Consider the following 18,489-nt stretch of genomic DNA (forward strand, 5'->3'; position numbering starts at 1 on the left):
AGGACCAGCCAGCCAGGCCTCCAGCCCCGGCCTGGGGGCGGAGTCTGAGGGCAGTGGCGTGCGCTGGGCGGGCCGGGGGGCGGGCCGACGGGAGGGGGCGCTGGTACGCAGCAGGGTCTCAAAGGCTGAGGCGCCGGCCGCCCTGAGGCCCGGAGCAAGGCTGACCCAGCGCCGCACCATGGACTCGCGACCCGAGGAGTATGAGCTCAATGGCGACGTGCGCCCGGGCTCGCTTGGCTCCCCGGACGCCTCGGTAAGCACCCCTACCCCCGTGGCGCTCTGCGACCTTGGCCGATGCCCGCCCTCTCTGAGCCCGGCGCCAGCGGCCCCTAGGGACCTATGGGCGCCGACCAGCTGCGCGCCGCGTCCTTAATGAGGGTGGCGGTGGTCGCCACGCCCCGTGCGTTCCGCCCCCTACCCGCGCGGTCGGGGGCCCCAGCGGTGGCCCTGGGGCTCCAGCCACCCCGGAAAGTGAGCGGGGGCTGGGGCGGTTGGCAAAATGCCGGACGTGGCCCGGGGCAGGTAGCGCCCACACCGAGCTGCACAGCCGAGGGGCCTCCCCCCGCCACTTCCCGCTGGCCCCTGTGTTCCCGGCTCCCACACCACACTCCAACTTTGCCTCTCCGCCGGCTCGATGCGCGCCCGGACTGGGCGGAGTGGATCTCGGCTTCTGGGCCCCAGGCCAGCAGCGGGCAGACAGTTACGACACCCACGGTGTCCACGGAGACCGCACAGTCTTGTGCGTGCCCTGATGGGGAACTTGGTGCCACTGTGGCCCCTCTCCTCTCTCCACCCGCACGAGAGGCTCTATTCAGAGCCTGCCCTGCTGGCCTGGAAGCACTGTGGGCATGGGGCAGGCCCTGGCAGTGGTCCCATATTACAGCTGGTACCCTCCCACCCTGGGGTCCTGTCCCACTGGCAGGGCCAGAGTAGCGGTTCCTAACTGGCTTTGCCTTGGACTAGCACTTCCCCAGGGCCTCTGTTTACGGCGCAGTCCTGAGCACGGCCCTCCCAACTTGTTGACTTTGGACGTTCTTTCAGTTTCTGACCCCCCGGGGATGGGGGTAGGGACGGTGGCCAAGTGCGCCTGACTGAGGCAGAGACTGGCCCTGCTCAGGTGTGGGTGACCAGTCCTAGGCGATGTTGTAGTAACAGGCCACATTTAGGGGATGGGGGGAGAACATGTGGGGCAAGCAAGGCCTTGGACTGGGGAACGGGCCCTCAGCAGGCAGGATGGGTGTGCTCAGGGATCACTGCGTTCATTGGCTTTGGGACCAGTTGCAGTTGCTGCAGCCCTGTACCACTCAGTCTGAGAGCTGAGACCGGTCCAGACGGAGAAGCCACGGCCAAAGTGCTGAACTCCCAGGGGTTGGTTCTGAAGGCAGGTGGGAGTGGGGTCAGGAAGGCTTCCTGACCAGTGGGGACATTGGCACTGGAATGGGGTACAGGTATGCCTGGGAAGGGCATCCCAGGCAGGGAGAACAGTGAGAGAAAGGCCCAGGGGCTGGACCACCAAGTATCAATACATTGGAGCTGGGGAGCTGGAGGTGGTATGGGAGGTCAGACCTTGCCAGCTATGGAGGCCATGGAGGGGCTGGAAGCTCATGTGACCGTGAACACATTCTTCCAGGGTGGCTCCAGTCACAGGCAGGGAGGCTCTGGGAGAGATGGTCAGTACTGAAGGCTGCTCTGCTCACCCTGCCTGGGGCCCAGGCCCACGCAACACTGCTCTCCAGCCTTCGCCTTCCCCTTCCCACCCTCAGGACCTGCCTCACTGTGTTCTTGAGCACATCACTCTGTGTCTCAGTTTCTCATTTGTGAAACGGGGTGAGAAACGGGGTGAAAACCCTCCCTCAGAGGGTTATGGTGAGGATTAAATGGGCTAATGCGTGTGAAGTGCTGTAGGAAACTGGGCACACAGCGTTGTTAACATTCCTGCCTGCCACACAAGACCCTCTCCCAAAGATGAAGCCCAGGCAGGGTTTGGAAAGGGCAGCACCTTCCCTCAGGTGCAATCCCTGTGGACAGGCATGGCCCTCCCCCTGCACCTCACCTGGCTTTTCCACAGCCTTCTCTCCCGGCGGTCCCTCCCTGAATCTGAGCCCCAAGCTCCTGCTTGAGGAGGGGTAGAAAGGCTTGCTGGGAGGAGGGGCAAACCCAGGATCTTCAGATGTGTCCCCACTTAAGCAAGAGCCCCAGACAGCAGGGTGTGTGGGCTGGGTCACCACTATGTCCTTGGCTGCAAGAGGACTGAGTGGGAGGCCCAGGCCCAGAGCCGCCATCAGTCTCAAGACGCCCTGCCATGCGGCCTTGGGCAAGTGCAGACCCTCTCTGAACCTCAGTTTCCTCCTCTGTGAAGTGGGGCAGGATCACTCACCTCCCAGGGTGGCTGGGCTCAGGGAAGAGTTATATGTGTAATCCATGGGCAGATGAGCCCTGTCGGGCCAGGGTGGTGGGGGAGCTCTGCAGATGTCCCCCTCCCCGTGCCCCATATCCCTATGGCCTCCACACAAGGCCCGTCTGCTCAGATGCCCCGCAGGAGTGAGTTGGAGTCTTCACTAAGTCAACTCACTTTCGGCTGGCAGCAGCAGGAATAGTAAACATCAATTTTATTGTGAAAATAAATGTGGTCCTTGACTGTGTCATGCACGGGGATTTATCTCAGGGGGCAGCTGCGTTGGACCCTGCAGCAGACTCTGGGACCACAGCCAGCTGAGGACACAGCACGGAGGTGGCAGGACAGGGTGCAGTGAGGCTCCTGGGGCCACATTTGGGCTTGGAAGCCAAGTCCTGGGAGGGAGGGGTGCGTGCACAGCGTCAGCTGCTGGGGGAAGTTTGCTCCTTTTCTCTTAAACTTTTTTTTTGGCTGCGCTGCACGACATATGGGATCTTAGTTCCCCAACCAGGGATCGAACCCATACCCCCTGCATTGGAAGCATGGAGTTTTAACCGCTGGACCTCCAGGGAAGTCCCAAGTTTGCTCTTTTTCTCATTTCTGCTTTCCTGGCAGATCCCGAGGCTGGTGGGGTCTTGGCCGTGTTCCAAAAGGCAGCCCTGATGTGGCTGCGGGGTTACTGCTGGCCATTGCTGAGTCCACAGGAAACGGGACTGCCCAACCCAGCCCAGCTGCATCAGGGAACCCCCCCGCCCCCCACCCCAGGAAACTTCCTGCCATGAACTCAGACATGGAGCAAGAGACATCTCGGGGCTGGCTGGGTGCAGACGGTGTGGGGACAGTGCAGGAGTAAGCCAGTGTGACCTGGAGCAGGTGGCTTCATGCTGAGTCCGGGTGGTGGCCACAATAACAGCTTATGCCGCGCACTAGTGGGTCAGACAAGGGACACCCCAGGTCCCAACAGATCCTATTCAGTCAGTTCTGAGGTCCCAGCCAGAGGCAAGGACGCCAGAGCCCGCACATCCACTGTTGCCCACTGAGTCCAAGGGGAGGGGCCTTATGCAGAAGTGGCTGCGATAGCCCAGCATCTGGAGCTGGACCTCCAGTGCACCCCGGGTCTCACTCAGCTCATGCATTTTCTGGGGCTAGTACTTTCTCTTCCTTGTTATGGATTTTTTAAGTGGAATTAATTACAAATTGGTACAGTTCATTTTGGAGGCAACCTTTCAAAGTGGTGAAGCCTGGGTGGTGAGAAAGAGGAACATCCAGTTCTGCCCTGCACCAGCTGTGCTCTGACCAGCCACTGGGCCTCTGAGCCCTTCATTCACTCCCCTTTATGTGCCCATTTTATAGATGAGGAAACTGAGGCACAGACCAGGCATTCTGTTGGTCCGTGGTGTGGCAGGATATGGAGATGATAAAGGATAGGTGCTGATGGAAGGCCCACACCCCAGCTCCTCCCAGGGTAGCTGATGAACCTCATAGATTTATTGGGGGCTTGGTTCTACAGATATGCAATTGGGCTCTGGGAGCATGGGTAGGAATTCCCATGTGGGCTCCTTGTTCCATACTTGTACATGGGGTTTGGAGTCAGTGGCAGAGTTGGGGCAGGAAGGATTGGTGGAAGTCCATAACCAAAACCCTGAGGGGTCCTGCAGGGGTTCAGTGGGCCATGGCCCTGGCCTGCCCTTGTCTCCCAGGGGAGCAGAGAGTGTACAGGCAGGAGGCTGGGGGTGGGCCAGACCTACTGGGCCCAGCTGTAGGCCACGGGCAGCCCATCCAAGCCCAGGGTGGACTGGAGGATGCATTGTGCTGAAACTGGGTTCTCTGAGTACCACAAACCTGCTTTGAATCCTGCTTCTGTCCCAACTCCCCTCCCTGTCCAAGCTGAGGTTGCCCAGCAGTGTGACCCTGGGCCAGGTGGCCTGGGTCCCTGCAAGCTGCCTACCAATGGCTGGGATGAGACCCTCTGTCCACAGAAAGTGGGCTCAAGGAGCCAGCCCTGTGGGCATCTGCCGAAGTCAGCTCCCTCCCCACAGGCTCCTTTCTGGCTTTTAGGGGAAAAAGTCTGGCAGCCCCAAGCTTACTCAGCTTCTGGGATGCCGTTGAGGTTTCAGGGAAGTCCTCTTGGCCCTAGGGACACATTAAACTGGGTATTTGTTCCCTGCACTGCCCAGGTCATGGGCAGGGGTCTCGGTGAGAGGGTCCCAGCATGGCTTCTGGCAGCTGGGTGGGCAGGTGGGCTGTCCAGGCCCATAGAGCTCCGCACCTGTGAGAGCTGGGCTCTGACCGCCCCCCCAGCCCCAGTGACCTTCTCAAGATAGCAGCCTCCCTGGGATTCACCTGTGCAGCAGTCACCTCTAGGGCCCAGAGCTCCCTCCACAGCTCAAAGCCCCTCTGCAGAAGGCCTAGGACACGAGGTCAGGCATGGGAGAAGCGGATCAGCCCTGCAGCCTCCTCCCCACCCAAGCCCCTACCACACAAACCTCCTGGGCTCTCTGACCAGGGTGGACATGAAGCTGTGCCATGTCCTACATGGCCCTAAGCTTTGAGGTGGAGAGGCTGGTTCAAATTCTGATCTGCCCCTCCCTCACAGTAGCCCTGGGTGAGCCCCCCTGAGCCTTAGTCTCCCACTCTATAGAATGGGAGAACAGTGCTCTTTCTCAGTGTTAGTGAGGGCACTTGGTAGGTTGTAGAGCTTCCCAGACTGTGGCCTGGGGTGTACAAATGGGGAAACTGAGGCCCAGTGAGGGGGAGCGTGTTGTCAAGGCTACACTGCCAGGCTATAGTGAGCTGGGGCTTGACCAGAGCTCCCCTCACCAGCCCCCTGGCCTGCAGCCTCTGGCCAGCACTCCTTATCACTGCACAGGTTGAACAGGAAGCAGATGGCCGTATGGGCAGGAAGTGCCCTGTATCATGAGGGGCACATGGCCTGGGGCCCTTGCTTCCTAACTGGGACCCTGAGACAGTGGCCAGATCCCCCAGAACCTCCTGGCATGTTTGCTCTGTGGCCCTGTTGCACACATGGGAGACTGAACCCCAGAGGGGCCTGGCTGTCCTGAGGTCACTCAGCTAGAGCCAGGGGCTGGGGACTTCTGAGCACTCAGGCTCACAGATGACCCAGACCCCAGACCCCCACTGCAGGCCCCAAGGGGACTGTCGTGTCAGCTCTCAGGGCTTCTGAGCCCTGGGACCTGGGTTCAAATCCCAGTGCAACCCTCACTTGCTATTGGCTTTGGACAAGGTTCCTCCCCATATAGCCTCAGTTTACCCTCGGTAAATGGGGCGTGAGGACGGGGGACTCCCTGGAGGAAAGCACCTAGCTAAAGGGTGAGTAAGATGATGGGCTGTGCCCTGGGCACCCAAGATGGAGGACAGCAGGGCACAGGCGCCCTGTGCTGGGGGCACTGCTGCTGATGGTGTCATTCTGTATTTGAATGTGCATGTGGCTGCATGGACATAAAATATTTCAACAGTTCAAGAGAGCTCAGAATAAAAAGGAATTCTCCCTCCTCCTCAGAAGCCTCCACAGTTAGCCTGGATGTGTACATATGTGTGTGTATGTGTGTTTGTTAATGCATATATACATATGTATTGTATATGTGTGTATACATGCGTCTGCATGTGTGCTCATCTGTGTTTGTGCATGTGTACTGTGTATACATGTTTGTGTGTGCTTACACACATATATGTATTGTGCTTGTGTGTAGATGTGTATTGGGTACTTACGTGTGTGTGGAAGACATTTTGGCACTTCTGGTTTATGAAACCTAGGGGCACATGGCCAGTGGGCCAGTGTCTCCAGGATGCCCACACCCAGAGGAGCACACACATGGTGAAGCATGGCCAGATGGGCCGCTTTGCAAGAGCAGAGCTGGGAGACAGTCTGGTGCTTTTGGGGGGGAGGGCACAGACCCTGGGGAGGAGTGGTGTGCCTTGGGTGTTCTTGGTCCAGGGGTGTGGCCCACCCAGATGTGAGTGCAGCTGTAGGCCTGGCATGGAGAGGCAAAGGGGAGAGTTGAAGAAAGAAAGAGGAGACCTCAGGCTGCACGTGGAATTTCCCAAAGAGCAGGCCAGGGCCCTGGGTCCAGTGGAGGAGGCTTTCCTTGGGGGCTCTTGGGTCTAGAATTTTAAACCAAGTAGATTTGCTACTTAAGAACAACTGACACTGAGGGAAAGCAGGACATAGCAGAGCCGCCTACGTTCCTGTCCTCCCTCCTGGGCATGTTATTCTAGATTACATTTAAAAGACATAATGTAAAAATGATGACCCCGCCCTTCTGTAGTTCTGTAATTTCCACGGTGAAATATCTCCAGCTGCAGAAGGTAGAGGCTTGCCCTCCCCAGAACCCCCACCTCCCATCCCTGCCTCTTTCATGACTCTAGAAACAAGATCTGAATGGCCCCAGGAGGCCTAGTGGCTCAGGGATTCCTGTGGACAAGTGGCCAGGGCTGAGGGGTACAGATTTGTCCTGGGAGGTTGGGGAGGGGCCTGGCCAGGGGCAGCTTGAGGAGAGCAGATGGGCTGGATACAAAGAGGAGGCCTGGCAGCTTACAGCTGGCTTCAAGTGAAACAGCCGCCCCAAGAGGTAAACTCCAGTCCTGGGAGGGGTCTTTGTGGCCTGGACTCCAACCTCGGAGGCAGACCTTCTCCTGCCTAACTACCCTCCCCCCTCCTGCCCTGGGACAGAAGAGCCTATCCTACAGGGGGAGTCAGCTCTGGGTGGGGCCCTGGGGCATGGAGGGCCCTTGGGAGGGACAGGGGCCCTGGCCTTGAGGAGTGGGGATGTTCTCAGGCAGAAGTGAGGGAAGTTATCAGAACTTGTGTTCCTGTTTTATCAACGTGAACATGAAGGCAGAATGAGCCCTGGAGATCCACTGTGCAGCATGTCGTGACCAGTACAGCACTCTAAGGGTGATATTAGTATTATCACAAATACTAATAATAAAGGGTCAGGAGAAGACTCTGGATGTGTGGTGGCCTGGATGTGGTGATGGTGTCACAGTACACACTTAGCTCCAAACTCTTCAAGTTGTTCACGTTTATTAGGTACAGTATTTGTGTGTCGATCACACCTCAGTAAAGTGGTTTTAAAAATTTTTTTAATAAAAATTAAGGAAGAAGCTAAGCTCAGTTGCATTGTAGAATGCTGAGGCATCTGTTGAGCACCTGCTGTGTGCCTGCACAGCTGGGAGATGGCCTGGGTGGATCGGCCATCCCAGGAAGACTTGTTTCAGGTCTGGGCGAGTATGCAGGGATGTGGAATCCAGATGCCGTCATGTCACTTCCCGCGCTGGCACCAATCACCTCCTGGAGAGGAGGGCAGGCAGGGGCATGCAGGGGAGGCTGCCAGACGGCCCCGCCCATGGCAGGCAGACAGTTGGCGGCATTTTCCTATCTAACACCAGAGTGTGTGCTAAGGTTGTGTTTTGTTTCCTTTCTCTTCCAGGACTTGATTCCTAGGGTGGGTCTTGCAGGGGCTGCACAGCCTTCTCTGGGCCTCTTGTTCTATTAATAAGCACTTTCCTTTTGAGCCCTTATCTGGGCCCTCACCTGCTGATCCGATCAACCCCCACATCCCTGGGAAGGAGACCAGGCTCAAAGGGGGGGACACCAGGGTGGGCCCAGGCCTGCAGCCCCCTGCCGCAGAGCCCAGGCTGACCGCCCCCCTCCCTGCAGCCACCCCGCTGGGGCAGGAACCAGCCCATCAACATGAACCATTATGCCAATAAGAAGAGTGCGGCCGAGAGCATGCTGGACATCGCACTGCTGTTGGCCAACGCCTCCCAGCTGAAGGCTGTCATCGAGCAGGGCCCTGGATTCGCCTTCTTCATCCCCCTGGTGGTCCTCATCTCCATCTCCCTCATGCTGCAGATTGGTGTGGGCGTGCTGCTCATCTTCCTTGGTGCGTGCCTGGGCAGGGGGCCCCAGCAGTGGGAGGGCCCTGGGGTACCCCTGCCCCACGGTCAGCTGATTCTGCCTGCACGCACCTTGGGATGCGTCACTTACCCCACTGAGTGTTTTCCAGGCCCTCACAGAGCTGCACGGGAGCCCTGGCCCTTCTCACTAGGCACGTAGTCCAAAATGTAGCTCCCACCGTGGCCCCCAGAGGGACCCCATGTCTCCATCTTTCCACTCACCCAAGCTGAGGACACAGGAAAGTGTCATAACTATACTAAGAGTTGATATGTACTGGGCACCTACTGTGTACCCTCTAGACCTTATGGCGGTCCGTAGGGATTAGGTGGTAGTCCTGCCCCCAAGGTGAGGGTCAGGGCTAAGAGCAGCAAGAGCTTTGGGCTCCCCACAACCGCTGCCTGGCTGTGTGACCTCAGGCAGGTCACACGACCTCTTGGACCTCTGTTTCCTTGCTTAGAAAGTAGACATAAGGACAGCCTTGGGTAGGTGTGAGGATGGCTAGATTATCATTGCACCAGCACTCAGAAAGGTGCTTGCCTGTGCACGTTCGGCACATTGTGCCTTAAAATCCAAGCCTGGGCCTGGGCCTCCATGCCTTCCACTTCGTGACCAGACACCAGGCCCCTCTGAGCTTCTGTTCACTGAACAAGGGGGAGTGCAGTGGTCAGGCCACAGATACCAGACTGCCCAGGCCAGAGCCCACTGTCTGTAATGTATTAAGGCAGCCATGTCTCTCTCTGGGGGACAGAAGAGGGCCCCTTGGTGTTGCACAGCCCTGGGCAGTGTCTGCTCCCTCTCGCCCACAGTCAAGTATGACCTCAACAACCCTGCCAAGCATGCCAAGCTGGACTTCCTCAACAATCTGGCCACCGGCCTGGTCTTCATCATCGTCGTGGTCAACATCTTCATCACTGCCTTTGGCGTCCAGAAGCCCACGATGGACATGGCACCCCGGCAGTAGGGGCTCGGGTGAGCTGTCAGGGCCGACCCCGGCAGGGTCTACACGTGGCTCCACCACGAGCCCACCCACTCACCCCACTGGGCCACCGACCCAGCATGGGGGACTCAGGGTCTTTCATGCAGAGCCCCTGTGACTGCGTCTGCCCTCACCTGGGCCTTGCAGGGTGGGCGCCCCTGGCCGTGTGCAACCCCACACCACACTCAGCCCACTGTCCTCGCTCAGAGAGACCCAGCGCCTGCCCAGGGTCACCCCACTTGGGAGCAGGAGCCACAAGGGAGTGGAGTGACCCTCATAACACACTCAGCAAGCCCCTACTGTAGGGCCTCAGACACAGGCAACCCTGATTGTCATGAGGGCAGATGCAGAAGGTCAGTGGGTCTGGCATGTGTCATGTGTCCAGAATCTGGAGCCCTGGCCAGGGCTGCACAACACAGGTCCACCCACCCTTGGGTCCAGCAGTCCTCGGGCCTGCCCCAGAGGAGAGGTGGGTGCCACAGACGACTGTCCATCCACTAGCACAGCAGAGTGGACGGGAGACTGTCCCTACACAGCAAGCACCTATGTGTCAGGGGCATACTAGAAAACCTTACACATTGACCAAGTGGACGATGCCGTGAGATGCTGGGAGCAGGGCCTTTGTGTGGCCCCATTGTGAGCACCTGGCCTCCACTTGCCCATGCCATTGCTATTGGCCCCACCTGGCATCTGATTCACTGCCCAGCTGCTGGCACCAGTTTGTTGTGAAGTCTGTCCCCCGTGGAGGCCTCTGGATGCCAGCCTGCTCCCTCACTCATTGCATGATGACTGGGCCACTTATTAATCACCTGCTTGTGTGCCCCAGACACAGTCCTGACTCTCCCCAAGCATCAGCCTAGCAAGGAGACCTTGTGGGCCCCACGGCACATGTCCACCCGCCGGCCCATGCTCTCAGGGGGCCCCTATCAGAGCGTGTTGGGACCCGGCTTTTAAATCCTGACAGTGACCCAGGAGGGGAAACTGGGGCTCTCCCAGGTCAGAATTGGGCTGTCTGATTCCGGAGTCGGAGTGACCCCAACATTTGTGGGCTGGTTGCCAGACACAACACTGAGGCAGGGTCACCAGAACAGAACTGGAGGCCCCTCTGGCCTTGGCGACCCTCATGCCTCTCCTCTCCCTTCTTTGCAGATGCCCCCGGATCGTGCCTGGCCGCAGCTGCCTAAACCCAGGAGGCGCCTTGCCCTTGAGGCCCACCCTCCTGTGCGCGCATTCCCCCAAACCGCCACAGCCCAGGCTGGCCCCGCTGGACTGCATCCAAGCAAGCCACCCACGGTCAGGCCACTCTGGCCAGCACAGGGCCTGCCCCATCCTCAGCTGCTCCTCCTCCTGGAGCATGGCGCGGTGAGGCCCAGAAGACAGAACTGTAGAGTCCTCAGCAAGGGTCGTCGCTGCCGTGGACATGCAGCAGGCCCAAGCATGGGGGGACAAGAGGCTGGCACCGTCTCAGGACATTTCCAGAGGGACGAGGAGGCGCCTGCCCTCTGCCAGTGCAGCAGTGTCCTGGCCTCGTGTGCTGCCCACCCTGAGTGACCCATGACCTCTGCACTTTCTGACCCAGGACCATAGACCACCAGAGACCCTGTGGGACCCCCACCGTGGCCACTGACTCAGGCCTCACACCCTCTACCAGCAGTGACTCGGCAGGGCCCTACCCCTCCTTGGCGGTCTGAGCCCCCACTTTTCTAAGTACAAGTAACCAGTAAAGCTGATGCTCCTCCTCATGTGGCTCCCAGTGCCATCCTCCCCTCCCCCAGGCCCAGGTGCTGTGCACCGTGCCCCTCAGAGCACCAGCCTGTGCAGGCCTCCTCTCTCTCTCCCCACAAGCCTGTGACCTTTGTGGGGAGCAGCCTCTGTTGGCATCTCCAGACATCACCCCCATGTGTCTTCGGGGACTGGTGACCCCTGACCAGACCCTCATGGAAAGTTCCAGCACTCCCACATTTCCTGCAGTTTGCATGCCCACACAGGTCCCTTCTGCACCCACAGGACTGGCTCACCTTGTGGCGGTGCTGGGCACTGCTGGTCAATCGGGCCAAGGGGACTGAGGAGAGTGGGGCGGGTGCTGAGCAAGCCTCGACCCTGCAGAGGCACCAACAAGGGCCAGGTGCTGTCTCGGGGGGGCCTTGGGGCCACATCTCACCTGGCTGGGCCCTCGAGCTCCCTCAGTCCACCCTGTGGCCTCTAGGGCCTGAGCCCTCACTCTCTGCCCCCTTGTCGCCTCCCTTCTGACTCCTGCTGGCCCCACCCCCTCATCTCCTTGAGGCAGCAATGCTCTTACTTGGTCCTCTCTAGGTGAGATACCTGAGAATCCCCTCCAAGCAACTGGAGCCCCGGGTGGGGATGCAGCCCCCAGGAGCTCCCAAGGCCCCTCCCCCATCACGCCTCTTGCCCTCTCCACTCTGAGCCTGGGGCAGCTCCAACACCTTGTTCCTTAAGACATTCAGGTGACCCCACAGACTCTTCTGTGGGGCTGAAAATTCAACTCTGCACAAAGTGATTGATAAACAGGAGTGCTTCTGGGTGAGATGATCTAATCCTGGGCTTTTCTTTAAATAAATAATCCAGGAAAAAACATAGGGAAATGGATGAAATAAGATTGAAAGTGCTAGTGGCTGCAGAGCTGGGGCCAGCTCTCTGCTCTTCTGAGTGTCTGAATGTCCCATAAAGAAAGTTTTTAAAGGTGATCCACATATGGGATGAGGTCCATGAAGAAGCAAGACCAGCAGGTAGGCAGTGGGTGGACACATGTTCCCAGAGGATCCAATGAACCTGGGGCCACCCCAGCCAGAGGGGTCAGATGCAGAGCTGTGCAGGTGGCTGGGCCCTGGGAGCAAGTGGTACAGAGGACCACCTCTCCTGCCGCTCACTATGAGCACATCTTACCTTGGCTGTCTTGTTATTGCCAGGAAGCAGCAGAGGTCAGGCTCCTGGCTGTGAACCTTCCCTACCACCTGGCCCTCATGGTGGGTCCAGGATGGTGTCCGGGCCCATGCCCCCAGGTCCAACCCTGCCCAGGGCCCAGCACAAGTGGATGCTGCCCAGCACCACGTGCCTGGTATAGCCTGAAGCAGTCTGTGGCTTGTGGTATGGGCTGGCTGGCAGCCACACCAGACGGATGCCAGCCTGTGTGGACCATGGACGTGGCCAACAGATGGCCTAGTTCCTCCTTTGGCCAGGACAGGAAGCTGGCCCAGATGTGGCCAGAGAGGTTAAGCCCCAGATGGCTGGACTGGGTCCCAGGTCACCAAGCCAGGCTGGCCTCCACGGGTGCTAGGGGCACTGGGGACAGGGCATGACAGTGGGTGGGTCTGTGCATCCCAGCCCCCTACAGCCCCTACCCCAGCTGCTGCCCCAACAGGTACACGTGACTGCCCCCCCCGCCCCCCCACCAGCACCCAGGCTCATGCCTCTACAGTTCCGGCGCCCTGATCCTCACTCCAGATGTCTTCCTGTCTGAGGCCCATGGCACGTGCTGCTGCTGTCTCGGGTCAGGGCTGTGCCCTGAGGTCTTCCCCACTGGCCCTCCTGACCACCACTGCTGGTCACTGTCACAGTGGGCCATTTGGGTTTACTCTGCCTTTGGTGCCATTGGCTAGCGTCACTGCCCACAGTGTCCCCCTGGGGCCCATATCTGAGCCCTGACTACCCCTGCACCGTCTGGCCCAAGACCAGGGCTGCTCCCTGAGAAGAAGGGTCCTGCCCACCATCTCCCTGAAGGCTGAGGAAGCTCTGCCTGAGCTGGGGGAGGAGGTGGACCCCTACTCATACTTGCACTTCTATTTGGTCTGACCTGGCTCTCCCACTGGTTGCAACCACCCACAGCCTATGTCCCCAGCACTGTGTCTGACATACAGTAGGTACTTAGTAAACATCTGCAATAGATTCACTCCTCCTCGAGTTCCGAACCCTGTGCATGTGTCACAGTGGCCAAGGGATGGACAGAAAACCGAGGCCCAGAGAGCGAGTCAGGGCCAAGCCAGACCCAGAGGGGTGAGACAACCCTCAGGGAGTCCTCCGAGACCCTAACACATCCACTGCTTGTTAACTACCCCCTCTGCCCTACCATGCAGCTGCCCCACCCGGGGACACTTCTCTGCCCTCCCTGGGGATGGCAGAGACCCTTAAGGAGTAAGAAGCAAGGAAACATACGTGCCAAGTTGGGGGACTCCACAGAGGGACACACAGGGAAGTCAAGAGCCGGGGAGCTCTCAAGACTGATGCTCTGGGACCCAGGACCGGGAGGGAGCCCCAGGAAAAGACAGGCTGTGGTGCACGAGCCCTGAGGCCACGTGAGCTGGGGCTGGCCTTGAAGGAGTGTGGGGTGGTCAGTGCAGGGGAGGGGGCAGTCATGCAGAGCTTGTTGAGCAAGCTCTGGGGGCCTGTGTGCTTAACCTTCTTACTGTAAAAGATAGATGATGACTGATGGATGGATGGATGACAAAAAGATGATAGATTGATGGACAGATGGATAGATGATGATAGATAGATAGGTAGATGATAGATAGACAGATAGATGATAGATAGGGGTAGGGATAGATGAGTCATCCCCAGGTCACCCCTGGCAGAGTCACCAGATGAGGAAGTAGCTCTGTGCCAGTGGAAGCCCAAACAGGACCCCTCTGTCCCTCCGGGAACCCTTGTTCTTGTCTCCTCATTTCTCATGTCCCCTGCATGTGTCCAAGGACACCACAGTTTATTCCTGCCTGGCTCAAACCCTGGGAGTATTCTAGGTCCGTTTCACTCTACAGGTTCTCCTTCCCTGACTCTCCATCCCCACTGTCCACCCTTCAAGGCCATGGCCCACTTGACCTGGGTGGGGGGAGGACAGGGTAAGTCAGGGGGCTCTGAGGAAGGTAGGCCAGGATGGGATGGGGGCCAGTGGACCAAGAAGGTGGACTTTTGCTGCAGGATTGGGTCTTTCCTCCTTCCCACACCTGCCACACCCACCTACCCATTTCCCTCCCCTCTCTCTCAGGCACCTTCTCTCCCACCTGCCTTTAATTGAACTTAGTTCCTCTTTTCTCACCACATTATTTATAAAAATCAAGGAGCTGAATGTTTTAACATTTTTCTTCCCTTTCTCTCAAGTATTTATTTCATGGGAAACTAAGCTAAGCTGCTGGACCTGTGTGTGGCCCAGGGGAGATGCCCCATGGCAGCCCCCTAGGCCCTGCCCCAGCCCTTGGTGTCCTCAGAGGGGAGATGGGGCTCCAGTCCTGCCTCCAGGTGGAATGAGAATTGAGGTCCCAGCTGCCACGTGGCCAGCGATGAGGAAGGGCCCCTGCTCCACGCTCCCAAACCCCCATCCAGTCTACAAGACTGGGGTCCCAGAGCCCATACAGCAGGGACCTGACCCAGCGCTTGGTCAGGCCTGGGGTTTATGCAGAGGTTTTGGGGGCACAGGGTGAGCAGTATCTTCTCTGAGATAGTCCACAGAGCACTGACCTGGCGGGAACTGGATATAACAACCCCAGATTCCAACAGTGTCAGCACCCACACCTGAACCCTGTGCCCTCTCCCCAGAGGGAAACCCTGCATTGTGCAAATTGCAGTTGCATTTCTGGTTCCACAAACACCAGCCTGTGACCTCACCCGGCCTGAACCACATCACTCTGGCAAGAGTATCTAGGGCCCTGACTCCCTCCATCACAGGTCCACTACTCTTCACACACACACCTCCTTCTTCACAGACACACTTCTCCCAAATGCCCGCATCACTTCCGTCCCTCCCATACTCCTCACACCCTCCCTCATTCCTCTCCCTACACATGGGGGTTCTTCCCCACCCCAGGCAGACTGGAGATGGGACAGTCATCCCAGCACTGTGATAGCCAGGATGAGGAACTACTCTTTTCTTACTAGAGTTTTTGGGGGACTTTCCTGATGGAGATGGCATTTTACCAAAGACCCAGTTGAGTAGATGGGGGGGTGGAGGGCGGATGGTTAGTAAAGAGTGTTCCTGCTGAGGGAAGAGCATGTGCAAAGGTGCAGAGGCATGGATCATGGGCAGTTCCAGTTGTTGAGGTATGGAGGTGGGGACGGGGGACAGAGGGTCAGGGGGCCAGCAGGGGAGACTGTGGCCCATGGTGTCTTTCACACCCTGATGGACTTAATGCATTCCATGTCATGGTCACTGACTGACAAGGTGGTTGGCAGGGCGTGGCCTCATGCGGGGAGGTACTGTGCCTAGACATGGATGCCCCATTGTTCTACCTCCCTCAGTCCCAGCCCAGGAGTGCAGGCATTGTATGGCAGTAACCAGCCAGGGGCAGGCAGATGGTGGACGGGCCTGGCTGCTGGTCTGGGCTGTTGTCGCAGACTTCAGCTGCAGGCACGGAGTCCAGGCACAGTCGAGGAAGGGGCCGTTGAGGCAGGGATCCACAAAAGGGTCCAAGAACAGCCTGAGCTCGGGGGCTGCTTCGGACCTCCAGGGCAAGGCCTTGGTAGGTCATGGATGGAAGGAGAAAGTCAGCAGTCACAAGAAGTAGCCCAGCTCGAGCCAAGGGAATAGGTGTCCTGGACTGTCACAGCTCACCAGACGGGTCCTGAGACCTGGGACAGGCACTCACCGCCCCCCACTCAGGGGATGGAACCCTGCCACAGGGTCTCACAGGTCTCGGGGGGTGGACAGTACCCAGGACTTCCCTGCCATAGGCCTGCGGGGCCTGTCTCTGGGATGTTCCCTCAAAGGTGCTGTCTTAGTTCGGGGCTGCTATAACAGAGGCCACAGACTGGGTGCTGTATAAACATTTATTTCAGGGGGTTGGAAGGCTGAGATCAAGGCACTGGCTTATTCAGTGTTTGCTCTGCCTGCACCCTTCACACAGTGGCCTCATTTACTTTTACCCAGATGTCTCTATCACCTACAGTCAGGCGTCTGTCACCTTCACCCAGTAGTGCCCTTTACCTAGTTGTGTCTGTCACTTTCACCGGGCATGTGTCACTGTTACCCAAGCGTGTCTGTCAGAGAGCAGGACAAGCATCAAGAATACCCCAGGCGGGCTTCCCTGGTGGCGCAGTGGTTGAGAGTCCGCCTGCCGATGCAGGGGACACGGGTTCGTGCCCCGGTCCGGGAAGATCCCACATGCTGCGGAGCGGCTGGGCCCGTGAGCCATGGCTGCTGAGCCTGCGCATCCGGAGCCTGTGCTCCGCAACAGGAGAGGCCACAACGGTGAGAGATCCGCGTACCGCAAGAAACAAAAACAAAAACCAAAAAACAAGAATACCCCAGGCATCTGCCCAGGAAGCAATTACCCTCAGAATCAGAATCCTGCTCGCTCACAATGGATGGAGGGGCTACAGACTGGACAGGACATGCTGGGCTGGGCCTCAGGGGTCTGCTGACCTCGAGAACCCCTGCCACCTTCTGAGCTCAGAATCTGGAGCAGGTGCAGGGACTAGTCCCCTGGTCTGGCTGGCCAATCAGGAAGGTGGCCTCCAGTGTCTCTGCAGCAATAAGGGCCAGTTTACATGGGGAACTGTCTGCAAGAGACCTGGAGTGCGGTGCACATTCACAGCCCTGAGGAGGCTGGGAGGGAGTGGGCACGTTCACAGCATCCCTAACCCTGGACCCTGAACAAGATCAAGAGGAACCTTCACGTGGTGCGCAGCCATTGGGGGATCCGTTCAGCCCATTCAGCTCAGGGTGGCACCTGTGTCCTCCCCACTGAGCACAGACAACTGCACTCCTTTCACCCAATGGGAGTCTGTCCCAGAGAGAACATGCATTAGCTATGCCTTCCAGCAAAGTGGTAAATTCATGAAGCAATTTCCAGAGAACAGTACTTGGAACAGTGCTATCCAGCTCAGGATATCCATGCTCAAGGACAGGTCCCAAGGTTGTGTCCCTTTTTACAGATGGGTAAACTAAGGCTCAGAATTCGGAGACACACACCCACAGCCTGCAGTGCAGAGATGGAGGAGCGAGTGGGAAGCTGCACTGTCCCAGGCTTCAGGGCAGAAAGGAGAGCTCCTATGCCTGGCTCTCCCTTGCCCTGGCCCTCACTTTAATGGCTGGGCATGCAAATGAGTGAACTAGCTCACGAGCTGGCTGAATGAATCAGCCAGAGACCATGTCCTGAAGCTGATTCCTCTGCCTCCCATCTTGTTTCCTTCCCACATGCTCTGAGAGACTAAAACCTGGGAGTGGAACCCCTCCTGGGGCCCCAATGGTAGCGTCGTTCCTGGAGTCAGGCTGTGGGTTCCTCCGGAAACCCCCTATGGAAAATGCAAGCTCATGATGATTCTTGGGTTGACAAACATACTTCTGTTTCCCCAAAGAGGCTGGAGAGGGACGAGCTGACAGGGTGGGGGCAAGGGGGAGAGGAGCCCATCAGGGGCCAGGCCCAGGCCCTGGCAGCCCACGCCTAGTGCGGTGCATGTGTGTATCTGAGCACTGTGCACGTGTACATGTGCACACTTTTCGTGTATGTGTGCATGTATGTTTGTATGCCTGCGTGTGCATGTGTACGTGTGTGGGGAGGGCACTCTTGGCAGCTGTGTGGTCCTGGGGTCTGAGCTTCCGCTCCCTCATCAGTAATGAGGGTGGTGACAGGGGTCCACATAAAAGACAGGTGCCAGACAACCACAGCCTGCAGGAGGGTAGTAGGCACTGGGGACGTGGCTCACAGGGCCCCCAGAGCCAAAGGCAGAGCACACTCTTGGACGTGTACACTCACCCTCTTGCATCCACGAGGGACATTCCCATGACAAGATCCTGAGCCGGAGGCTGGCAGGTGAGACAAATAGGTACAAACACCCTGGTCAAGGGGACAGGCCCATGTCCCCAAGACAAATACAGGGGCTCAGCTCTGAGGACAAGGTGCTGGGTATGGCCAAACCCCAGGCTGTTGGGGGAGGGCGTGAGGAGCCAGAGCCCAAGACTTCAGATGGCACAATTACATTTTTCACCTCTAAAAGTTCTAGAAGTTTTTGTGGACTCTTGTTTTTCTGTCTCAACCTCCTCTCCACCTGGGATCAGGGACAAGACTTTGTGTTCATTTCTAGGCTCTGACCATATCTGTGTCAACTGAACCCTCCCCAGACCCGCCAAGCGCAGGTCATCACCTCCCGGGGGGAGGGGCTCCATTTCCAAGATAGTAGTAGTATGAGGGGCCTCCAGGGCCCAGGATCTGGGTGTTGGCTCTGGTGACTGGACAGAGACAAGGGGGATGATAG

General features: G+C 58.2%; 1 protein-coding gene across 1 annotated transcript; it reads left to right on the forward strand.

The window, feature by feature from the left end:
* The first annotated feature begins 90 nt into the window (after positions 1-90).
* NINJ1 (ninjurin 1) lies at positions 91-11,033 on the forward strand. The gene is made up of 4 exons (XM_060013528.1): positions 91-253; positions 8,076-8,301; positions 9,122-9,284; positions 10,441-11,033. The coding sequence occupies exons 1-3, from the start codon at positions 179-181 to the stop codon at positions 9,274-9,276; spliced, it is 456 nt and encodes a 151-aa protein (XP_059869511.1). The 5' UTR covers positions 91-178; the 3' UTR covers positions 9,277-9,284; positions 10,441-11,033.
* Positions 11,034-18,489: the final 7,456 nt, after the last annotated feature.

The sequence above is a fragment of the Delphinus delphis genome, chromosome 6 (genome assembly GCF_949987515.2).
Source record: "Delphinus delphis chromosome 6, mDelDel1.2, whole genome shotgun sequence".
Classification (NCBI taxonomy): Eukaryota; Metazoa; Chordata; class Mammalia; order Artiodactyla; family Delphinidae; genus Delphinus; species Delphinus delphis.

Coding starts and splice junctions, on each gene's coding strand:
- NINJ1 (XM_060013528.1), top strand. CDS start 179: ATGGACTCGCGACCCGAGGAGTATGAGCTCAATGGCGACGTGCGCCCG. Junction 254..8,075: donor TTGGCTCCCCGGACGCCTCG/GTAAGCACCCCT, acceptor CCCTCCCTGCAG/CCACCCCGCTGGGGCAGGAA. Junction 8,302..9,121: donor CGTGCTGCTCATCTTCCTTG/GTGCGTGCCTGG, acceptor TCTCGCCCACAG/TCAAGTATGACCTCAACAAC.